Source organism: Neopelma chrysocephalum, unplaced genomic scaffold (genome assembly GCF_003984885.1).
Source record: "Neopelma chrysocephalum unplaced genomic scaffold, ASM398488v2 Primary Assembly neopelma1_96365, whole genome shotgun sequence".
Taxonomy (NCBI): domain Eukaryota; kingdom Metazoa; phylum Chordata; class Aves; order Passeriformes; family Pipridae; genus Neopelma; species Neopelma chrysocephalum.
Window position 1 is genome coordinate 80,038 of NW_020925013.1, and position 12,068 is coordinate 92,105.

The window sequence follows — 12,068 nt, forward strand, 5'->3', positions numbered from 1 at the left end:
GGGGGGGTGCTATGACACAAACATCCCCTCAGCTGCGTTCCATCCTTCGCAGCCCGTCCTTTCAGCATGTGCCAGCAAACCACAGCAATTAGAATGGATTATGTTAAGCCTACCATTCCCTGCAGTCCAACTTAAAAACAGATGAACAAATTATGCAAGTTACACCCAGAAATATCTGCAACCCTGAGTTAGACCCAAAAGAAACCTATTTGGTCATCTCACACTTAGCAGCACTCGAGAGAGGAATTACAGTGTTGTCCACATTGCTGACTGGACTTAACGAACATAACATTTTTATTTGTATTTTTGTCTCCCTCCCACCTATAGAAGTAAAAGACTGTTCTCCAGTGGCAAAGACAATCTCCATAACTGCTCTAATGAATCTCATGTCATGAGATGAGGAGCTCACGATCAGCGATGGAATACAAGTCAATTGGATGACTGCTGTACAAGCAGAAAGACCATTTCTAACATGTTCTGTTTACTTTTCAGGATTTTGTAATCCACAGAAGACCACTATCACTGGGCTATTAGATACAGGAGTGGATATCACCATAATCGCTTCCCGGGACTGGCCTCCCAGCTGGCCAGCACACAGCAGTAACATTAAATTTAGTGGTGTGGGTGGTTCACAACAAGCCAGCCCAAAGTTTGGAAGTGGTTAGCATCTAGGGACCAGAGGGCAGATGTGCATCTCTCCAACCATCCATACTGAACGTACCGGTAACTTTATGGGGATGGGATGCCATGGAGCAGTGGCATATCGGACTGCAAACAGATTTTTAGGGAGGGTCACTGAGCGATTGCAGCTGCCCAAGCTGACTTGGAAAACTGAGGTTCCGGTCTGGGTAAGTTAGTGGCCCTTGCCTAGCCAAAAGCTGCAAATTTTAAACATATCGGTTGATCAGGAATTGACAAAAGGACACCTGGAGCCTTCCACCAGTCCCTGGAACACTCCAGTGTTTGTCATCAAAAAGTCCTCAGGATCCTGGAGGTTTCTCCAGGACCTGCATAAAGTAAACGAAGTCCTGGAACCCATGGGAGCCCTGCAGCAAGGTATGCCATTTCCATCCATGCTACCTGCTGAATGGCCCATGGTGGTTGTTGATATCACGGACTGTTTCTTTCATATTTTTCTGAATTCGGAAGATTCAGCTAAATTTGCATTTTCTGTCCCAGCAATAAATTCTTGTGAACCTCACCGCAGGTTCCAGGGTGAGTGCTTCCTCAGGGGATGAAAAATTCACCAACCCTTTGTCAAATGTTTGTTGCAGAAATTTTATCACCAATCAGGCAGAAATTTAACAAATCCTTAATCTTCCACTATGTAGATGATGTTTTGATCTGTGCAAATACAGAATTGGCTGTGGAAAAAACTTTGAAATCGGTTATTTTGGCTCTAAATTCTCATGGCTTAGAAATGTCCCCTGAAAAAATACAAAAGGAATCACCCTGGAGGCACCTCGGACTCCAAATTAATTCAAAAACTATCAGACCACAATCAATTACAATTGATAAAAATGTACAAAATTTAAATGACCTCCAGAAGCTGCTAGGAGCTATCAATTGGGTACACCCTGTATTGGGAATCACAGCCACTGGTTTACAGTCTCTGTTTGAGCTTTTAAAAGGAGATGCAGGTTTATCCTCCCCCAGGTCCATCACAAAAAAAAAAAGACTAGAGATTAAAAAGACTTCTACTTATGGGAATGGCTGTTCTTCCCAATAGCTGGGGGACAAGGTATTGTGAAAAGGACTCACCAGAACATCAACAATTTAATTATCAAACAAAATAGGGGGAGTATGGGTATGACCCCCCAAGAAAGACTGGACAAAGTCATGTATGTACTAAATTTTTAAAATAAATTGGAAGAACCTAACATGCCCATGAGCAGAAGTCCCATTAAAAGGCACTCCCAATCCGTGTTCAAAAGCATAAAAGAGTTACAAAATCTGGTTAATGACATACGAATGTCACCAAAATTCTCCACTGATGATTTATTTGACAAGTTAAATTTACCCAGCCTACCTAATTGGCTTAAGCAAATCCTTTTAACCTGCTTTGAAATCTTGCTTTTTCTGTTTGTGTTATTTTTAACCATTTCCTGTGTCGTAGCATGCTGCAAGAAGACCATCACAAAAAATATCTTTCTAGCCGTGCATGAATCAAACAACAAAGGGGGAAATGTGGAAGAGCAAGAATCAGGATGGAAATGGTTTCAGGAGTGGAAAAAGACATACAGCAATTGAAAGGACTTTATTATATGGACTTTACAGTTATTATGTGTTTACAATATATACATTGTATGATTCCCCCTACAGTTGTAATACCCGGGCTTGCCCGGGCATGCCTGGTGCCTGTTCTCTGCTTCCCTGCTTCCCACTCTGATTGGCTGAAGAAGCTGCAGTGAGGAGAGAGCTACCATTTGTCCTTTCCTTCCCCGGTTCCTCCCCACTTCCTCCCTCTTCGCCCGAGTCCCTATCCCTATTCATTTCCCTGGTTGTCTGTCTCATTCTCCACCCCATTTTCTGGTGCATTCCATACCAGAGCTCATAAAACCCCTGCACACTTTCAATAAAGGAGCATTGCATCCTCGAACCTCGTCGGACCCCTTTGTGCAGTGCCATGATCCTTCGCCCATCCCCCACGGTCCATGACACCCAAGTGCTGGACTGTGTTAAGGAAAGTACTGAAACAGCATTAAACTCCAAAACAGGACTCTGTTAAGTCAGTGAAGAGCAGTGCCTAGCACCATTTTAGATAGAATTAGTGTAAAGACTATTAACAGAAATGCTAAGGTACTTATCCAATCTTTGGATCTGGATGCCCAAATTTATTAACAAAATCAAAGCTAAAGGGGGACTGTCAGCTATGCAGAACAGACAGACCTGAGGGACGATTACTAGTCATGCTCTAGCAAACACCTTTTTTTCTAGTCTGTTCAGAACAGAAGGTTTTATATGAATTCCAGTTGTATTGATTTTGATTGCGGTTTCCAGATACGCTTTAAATGAGTCCATTTGGGCAATAAATTAGATTTCTCGCAAAGAATTTTTTTGGTTGTTTATAGGAGACATTGGATGAGCAAACACGTGCTTCTCAGTGTCATTAAGTAACTTTGCTGTAATGCAGTTCCCAGCATGTGAAAGGAATGGCACATTGACATTTCTCCCAGTTAAAAAACATAAAAGGAGCCTTTAATTGCTCTGCCAATACTCTATGTGTGTTGTAACTAAACAGAACACTGGTGTTTGTCAGTGCTGTCAGTCTGTCTCTTTGGCACTAACATTTGCCCTTTAAAAAGAGCTAAAAAACAATGAAGGATTCAAGTATGAACAGGCATGTTCCTGCATAACCCAATTATTTTCATTTTTAATGTAAAGTTAGGTGCAGCCATATGTCCACGCTCTCTAAGCTGTGGGTGACCCTGCCTTGTGCACCACAGCCTCCAGTCAGCCATGGAGGCAAAACAGAACTAGCTGTTCTAGCAAGCTGTGTGCTGATGTGTCAACCCCCACTTGGTTCCTGATTTAGATGCCAAATGTACAGCTCTAAAAATGCCCCTTCAGCTCAATGCCTAAACTCACAGCTGCCAAGTACCCCCAGTGTACCCACAGATGCTAAAGTACACATTATCCCCCAAGGGCTCATACCCCAAGGCAAGTGAATGTGCATTCCAGTCCTGATGCTGGGGAGCTGCTGCTTTTTGCCCCAGCCCTGGCAAGATTCAGAAACCAGTCATGTTCCTGCCCCACCTCAGCAGCTGGGTCAGATCACATAGAACTGCACCCTGTATAAGCATACGACACTGACAAATGCTCCACTTTGAGGCTTAGTGGCTTGCTAAATGAGTTTAATTTGAAGAAATCTAATCACTGCTCAATCGGGTCTCCAGTGTCTCCTCAGCATGACTATTATGTACATAAATATCTGAGCCAAGAACAAAATGAAAATAAAATAGGCAGGGAAGGATGATTTTGGTTTAAAGTGAGAATTTTTCTTCTTGTTTTTGGTGAAATTTATTTTCAAAGCATGGGAAATCAAGAGAAGGAGCAAAAGAGAGAGAGAGAGAAAGAGAGAGAGAGAGAAAGAAAGAGAGAAAGAAATGGAGAAAGAGAGGAAAGAGAAAGAAAAAAAGAGAGAAAGAAAGAAAGAAAGAAAAAGAAAGAAAGAAAGAAACAGAAAAAGAAAGAAAGAAAGACAGACTTTAGGGGAGAAATGGCCCAAAAGATGCGAAGAGAAAGGATGGAGAGAGGAAAAGCACACCAAAATATAAAAGATGAGGTATGTGCTTATATCTGAGGGGTAAAATGACTATCTCTCTGAGTAACAAGCTGTGGAGGTGCACTGAAGTCGCAGTCACTGCTGACCCTGGGAACATAATATTCAGAGCCCTGTGCAGGTGCCCTGAGTGCAGTATGAGGGCTGACTTCTGCCATTCCTTGCAGAAGGGAATGTGAGAGCTCACCCAGAAAGGGCCTGCTTCATTTTGTTTTCTAATGTCAGCTGCTGGCCTCTACGGGAGACAGCATGCCAGGGTAAATTTAGAAAACAGCAAGTGCACCCCAGGTCATGCTCAGACATGCAGAATGACCCCAGCCATGGGTGATCCTGGGTGGCAGAGCATAAGAAATATGGAGGCACAGAAAATCTGAAGGGAAGAGCACTGCTCTGAAAACTGCTGGATGGAACATAGAGCCAGGGGTATATTTTAGTCGGTCATCACACTAGGTGATCATCGGAATTCCCTTCCAACCAACACTTCTATGATAAAACTACTCAGTTTCCCAGAGCCTTAGCCAATCTAAGACAAAAAGGGGGGATAGAAACAAACAAGATCTTACAGAAAAGGTGGTCAGACATTTGGGGTAGGTCTTGTAGTATTCCCCTAGTACCTGGTGCAGCATCAGCACAATCGGCATAGTTTGGACCTGTGGCAGGATTGTACTTTTGCAGCAACCATAGGGGCCCAAGACTTCAAGATATTTTGTATTCACAGTATTTGCAATTAAAACTGTTGATTGTTGAAAGAATTTGTAACACAGGGATAGCAAACAGGAGTTTGTACAGAAGCACCTGAGAAGCCAAAGAACCCAAAAAAACGTACGTACCTAATTTGCATGCACAGCAGAATGTCTGAAATAAATGGAGAAAGTGTATTTCAAATTTCATATGCAGTTACTTGGACTCTATTCAAAGCTCTGTGTACACCCTACCTGCTAATCCTTTGCTGGAATGTTGATAACAAGTGCAATATGTCGTACAGACCACAAACAGAAGAACCAAGAAACCTATGCCATTTGTGAATCACTCTTTTTATTTCTCTTCTGAGAACTGACACCAAACTTTTAAGAATGTAGGAATTCAGCTGAAATGCACAAGACTAATATCTCAGAAATGCTGTGCTACCAATTCACTGCCAAGTGTACAGGTATTTTGCTTGTAAGAAGTTCCCAGCCTGTTTTACTAAAATGCTTTAAAGCATTTAAGTGTTTTGGATTTAAAGCATGTAAGTTATATTGGGATTTCACTCAATAGCCAATGCACGTAGTGCTTACAGCAAACATTCATGACGATACAAAATATAAGAATTATATTCCATACCCTATTTTGTAATGATTAGCAAATAAACTTCTTTGAATGTGTTTGCTGTGATCCCCATGTCCATATTAACATTGCATTAATTAGTTCTCTCTGTTGGCTGGTTTGTCATGTTTCTGTATTTTCTTAGAATGATCTCTCTATGAGGTAGAGTTACACAACTTTATTTGAACCCATCTATTTTCATCTCATTCCAACATTAGTCTTTTAATGATGCTATTGTCTTAAACAACCACGAACTAATTTCTGACAGAAGGCTGTACCACTTACAAAAAATTACTGAATAGGGTGATAAGGAATGACTAAGGTGTGAGATGGTCTTTGTATGTGGAATAATTATATATTCTGGGAATTTCAGCGTGGAAAAAAGGAGTATGATAGAGCTCTCTGAAACCTAGAGTGTTAGAGAGCAGGTAGCAGCAAACAATTGTTCATTGCTTTTCAGAATGTAACAGTGAAGAAACATAAAATAAAACTATCAGTGGCCAATTCAAAGCAGAAGGGGATAACAGACAAACTATGCATTTTTAAAGGATGTTGTGGATAGCAAGACTTTTTATGGTTTCAAAGACATCATTGTACAAGTCCATGGAAAAAATCATGAAAGGTGAAAGGGCTATTGAACATAAATGTACTGCATTTGGTTCATGAGACCCACAAATATAATTTGCTACAGTCTGGAAAAGTATCACTATATGTTTGCCAATTTATGTGTTTCACAAGACACCTACTTATGGTCATTATCATAGGTAAATTAGTATACTGCTTGTAGCTATGATCCACAGTGGTATCACCAGTGTAATGTCATAATCAACAAACTTAAAAAAAATATTTGATGGAAACAAGACAGATTCTGACCTCATAAGCATTCTGTTAATTTTCCTTAAAGGTCAGATCCGGATTCTTAACTATTCCTTCTTTCTTTTGTGAACTTTGAATTGTGTCATGAGAAAGGTGCTTGGAGCTTCCACGGGATACTTGACTAGTTCAGCCAGACCTCCTCCACCAGTAATGAGACCTACTGGTGGTTGATCTAAACCACTTGTTTGAGTTACACTTGAGAAATAAGCCAGCACTGAAATTTAAAGAAACGAATGATTATACCTTGTAAATAAAATTTAAGGCCACACTTTTCAGAAAGGTCAGAAGCCACATGAAAACTCAATTTTCCAATAAAGCTGTCCTTAACAGAACACCTTGTTTCCCCAAAGGATTGAACGCCCATCGCTCTTTTTGATCTTCTGAAAATCCACCCCAAAATGTGCATGTATTCATTTTCTCAGTGATTTCAAATAAACTAGCCCTGAAAATAAAACCACGCTTTAGAACAGAGGGTGTCACAATATGTTCTTTGTACAGCACTCGTGAGTTGTATTTGCTTGTAATTGTGGCTGCAATCAACATTGCAGATCATGGCATTCAAAGGGCCCTCAGTTTTAAAATGTCTTGCTAGACACTGAAATCTATATTGTTATTTTTAAAACTTGCCCGTAAGCCATGTTATCAACCCACTGTCAGAGAAAGACAGGACAGTCCCATGTGTTTGGCACGTGTGTCCTTCAGACCAGTCAGAAGGCCAGAGCACTTACAGTTAAGGGAAAGTCATTCTTCTGCTTTTCCTGCCACCGTGTCCCATCTGTCTCTAAGCAGATTTAAGAAATGATTGCAGCTGTACAGGAAACATGTAAATATTTGTGTGTGCAGTCTGACTACAGTAAATGACTAGATCAGAGACACAAGTTATCCAGAACAATAATCTGCCCTTGAGATAGTCACAGGATGTGTACCTGAGAAAGGAAACCCCCTGAGTAGATAAATATAGAAATAGAAGATACTCTGCTTCCATAAAGATTGAATTTTAAATTCCAGGAACTGGATTTTGCTTTAAAGCCTGAAAAATGAGTTTTGATATCTATCTCATTACTCTTTTTCTTTTTTTTCAAGCATTGGTTGTTACAGCTGAGGATTCTTGGCTGTACAACACGCAAAGTTCCTTCCAATCTTGCTGAATTTCTGACCCTGGGGTTTCCTTGCCAATTCACTACATTAACTTCTTACAGGAAAATAGTTCAAGGAATAGAAATTCAGATTAATTATGTGAGTTAAAAAAACCCAACTCTTCAAATCAATAGTGTATATTTATGGTTATTGTCAGACATTTTAGTGCCTGGTCTAAATTTGTGGTAAGAGTATACAGTTGTATTTTTGGGATCTTTTTCTCCACTGAATACATTTTCCTAGCTCTTAGTAAAATTAGTAAATATTAGAAATGGGAAGAACAGATTATAGAAATATATATAATATGCCAGGTATTTCTGCAAAGAAAAATATCCTCTGTTAAAGCAAGTGCAAAGGTAATTGTTATGGTTTTGTTGCAAACAGTTTTAGAAACTCAGTTCTTCACAAATGTTGCAAAGTTTTCTGGACTTAACCTGCTGTTAAATATTTTCTGTCACCTTTCAAGGACTAATTTATAGTAATTTTTAAAGTACACTTTGGAGGAGTGCTTTTACACATATGTAACACTTATTTAGACAGGTGAAATAGGAAAATATGTTATTCTGATGAAACTGTTTACCAGGAAAAACAGTTGTACGACTAAAAAACTATTTTTAAAAAAATAAGGTTAGTGACCTATGAATATACATAAGTTAAGAACCACCAGCATGAGACTAGATCCACTCTTAAAACGTCCTTTCATCTAACCACCTATATAGGAATAGTGACAAGGAGATCCTTGTTACATATATTTTGATCAGACTGAGCTTTTACCTCACTCAGTTTCAAAAATAATAACATACGTATGTCAATAGTTTATGTACCCTAGCACATAAATTGATCTCCAATGATGCAGATTTGATTTGCACACCTTCTGAGCTTGCTCTGCAGAGATCAACAAATCTGAAGGAGTAAAAAAGGCTGGGTAGTAATTTAAAAAATATTTCATTTCATGGCATAAAAGAATAACAGTGTTGGGTAGAAACAGAAAGAATAGAGCTGTTCACAGCTCTGTAATTTTCTCTGTGTATAACATTTGCCTTCCAGAGGGAGACTTTATGAAACAGAGGATCATATTGTCTATGAATAGTATGTGAATGTACAGCAGATGAAGTGGGACCAGTGGGAGTTAGACATGAGCATCTTTCTGGTTTGGATTATTGGTAGTGGTAATCATAACCCAAATGTTCTCAACTTGCAAAAAGGTCTAGTTCACATTTTAAGTAAGCTGTTTCTTCAATCTCTCCTCTTTTTGTTGTTGTTGTTGTTTTGTTTGATTTTTTTTTATTTTTTTTTCCTTTCTACCTTTAGCTATAACTACCTAAACATACTGTATATATACAGACACATAACAAATCTTACTCCATATCACAAATGATATGCTGAAAGAAAAGGGAGGCAGTGTGCGACTATTCCTTTACAGTGAATGTGTTACGAACACTTCAAGTACTGTAGCAATTAATGAAATTAATTTGTGCATTCTCACAAGCAATCATAAAGCTTTTGTCACGTCTTTTCTTACCAAGTTGCTCTGCTAAATGTTTGCCCCTCTCAGTGAAGATTACCCGTTCATCCTCCATGTCACATTTGTTGCCAACCAAAATAACCTGGGCATTATCCCAAGAGTATGTTTTGATTTGAGTTGACCTTAAAAGAAAAAGAGAGAGACAGAGAAGAGTCAAAGCAAAGCAAATTCCCCTCCGACCAATTTCAAACAGGATTGCAACAAGACAAAAGAGACAATAATGATTTTGACAACTAGAGTAACATGACTTAGTTTAATTATGGATTTCAAGTAAACTAAGGATTATCTGTCAGGTATTATTATTACATGAATGATATCAACACAAGCTTTACTTTTGCTTGTTAAAAAAAATATTTTTCCTGCCATCAACATTCTTCCTATATTTTTATGAAGAAGAGATGACACTTTCTTCCACACAATTAAAAAAGGTATTTTCACATTTAATGCAAACCTTATAATCCAAAATCAGACCTCTGAAACAAAATCACCAGCTTGTTCATTTCTTATCTTTTAACTTCTAAAATCAGGATGTAAATTTAGCAGCAAAACGTCAAAGCCAGTCTCTCTTCCTTCTGTTATTTCTCTCTATCACATTCCTCTACAGGTCTTTGACCTAGCAGAAGTGCAGCAACATTTTGTGGAATATTTGCAGGAAAATGGACACATTCTGAACAATCCATACTTCTAAGAAGCACTAGGCCTTACTTAACATAACTTTGGAGGTTGCAAACTGTGTGAAAACTCTACAATGTTTATAGTAGTTAGCTGTGTAAAAATCGTATGTTTATAGTTATAAGGTATGAGAAAACGTGTGTTTATAGTTGAAAGTTGTGGGAAAACTGGAGATAAGGGGATGCCTGCAAAATCTCGGAAAGTCCCTGAAGGCAGAGCGATAGGAGGGACTTTGGGTGGCACGTATGATGTCAGGCCGCATGGACAGAGCACCAATGAACTGAAGGCATGAGACGCGTGCACAGACTGAGCTATCCAATCACCTTGTTGTAAGCACGTACCCAGAAAAAACTAAACTGTATAAAAGTTAACTCATTTAAATAATAAATTGAACATTGTCTGATCATATTGATCATCTGCGTGTGTTCCGGAACTCCTGCCATCCATAACATTTACATTGTGCATTAAGCCATCGACAAGAGATGAGTTTGAACTCTGATTTAATTTCCATTTAAATTATAAAAGCCTTAACCATGACTGCATCTGAATGAGAGTATCTGAGGCCTTGAAACATCGTGGGACCTTGAGTGCTGGTGGTGAAACAGCTTACCCTAAAAATGCTCTCTTCTGCAATTTGAATTTGATGCAGCTAATGGGAAACTTAGGAGCACGCTCAACAGTACCTCTTAGTTGCTGACTGCCACCATTCTAGTGATACTCAGACCTGCTCTGTAGGAAGAAAAGCTCTACAGCTGGCTCCAAGCTCAGCCAAGAGTGATGCTACTAGTTACCACCTTCTATCTGAGAGCAGTACCTGCTCTGGAAAGTAATGGAGGATGCAGTAAGCTTAGTTAAGCACTTACCCTTTGACTTGGACTTGTGACTATATCTGGCTATAGGCTCTAAGTCAAGTGTTTGGTAGGATATTAATATCTCATCTGTCTCCACACGATCAATGGAGAGAGAGAAAAGATGGAGAGCATCTCTCTCTCCTCCATCCCTTCCCACACCATTTCTTCAATTCCTCCCTTTCTCCCTCTCTTCCTCCCTCCCATCCCTCTCTCCTTGGACACTATGGGGTGCTTAGGAAAACAGAACTAGAATAGAAACTAACTTCTATAACTACACATTTATGAGAGGACGCCCTGGAAGGGAATCCTGTGGCAGATCAGGGATTTAAGTCTCTTTGAGAAAAGATGAAATATCTTAAAAAAATCTGTCACCTAAATCTTTTGGAAGCTGGTCTGCATGGGTGCTAAGTTTACTAGCAACCCTTTCTCATAACACAGCCATTGTCTCTACATATTCAGATCCCTGTCTGAAAACTGTCACATGCACAAAAAAGATTATGATGTAGTCTGACAACTGGTTCTAGTGAAAGATAAAAAATTGTTTGAATCTTCCCATCTAGCTTTGCTTATTGCAAAACCACAGGGATGGACACAGTCAAAAGCTGCTATAGCTACCTTTGGGACCTTAGGTCCAATGCCATTGCCCATAGGTTCCCTACATGAGTCAAAGCAGCTCTAGGCCATGTCTGATGGGTTTGCACTGCTGGGCAGAGGAATTTAAGGGGGGACATCACACTGCCTTTAGGAATGCTTTACTTCATCACAATGACCAAAAAGAAGATGAAGCAAGCCTCAGGCATTTTGTGCTACAGATTGTTCCCTTGGGCCTGCCCTCATCTTTTCTTCAGTAAGTGGACACTACACTACTCCAAATCTGTTTTAATAGCAATTTGAGTAGGTGTTCATAAGGTACCGTGATCAACGACAGGTCAGACTTCCCTGTACCCTTCCGTTTTACTAAAGATACCATTACTCAGAGAAAAGGGCACTGTGCATTGACTTTGGCAAAAATGTTCTTTTGGAACCATGCAAAATAGAACTATATTTGTCACCATAGCAATTTTGCAAATACTAGTAGCTAAAATATCAGAGGATATTAGTCCATTAAGGGCTCTAAAAGAGCTTACTGTTGAACAATTATTAGTTGGGGTCAATTTATCCTCTTTATGTCAGCAGGAAATTGAAGACATTTGAAAAGCAAAATATACAGTAACAATAGTAAGTTTACAGAAGGAATTACTTACATAATCTGCAAAGGTGAAACAGAAGAAACTGATGAAGAAATAAACCTGGAGAAATATCATATTCAACCTTGTTTTACAGACTTTTGCTCCAGAGCCTTATTCGAGTTTCTTTGATCAGGAATGTAAGCTCCCTTCATTTTAACTGCAACCAGATGTGAATTTTCATTCTGTGAACT

At 39.4% G+C, this 12,068-nt stretch overlaps 1 protein-coding gene across 2 annotated transcripts in view; it reads right to left on the reverse strand.

The window, feature by feature from the left end:
• Window positions 1-12,068, reverse strand: part of RAB3C (RAB3C, member RAS oncogene family) — a 145,324-nt gene that overhangs the window by 7,669 nt on the left and 125,587 nt on the right. For both annotated transcript variants that reach the window (XM_027708589.1, XM_027708590.1), the window contains one exon: window positions 9,123-9,247. In XM_027708589.1, coding sequence (XP_027564390.1) covers window positions 9,123-9,247 — 125 coding nt within the window. The remainder of the gene's footprint in view (window positions 1-9,122; window positions 9,248-12,068) is intronic.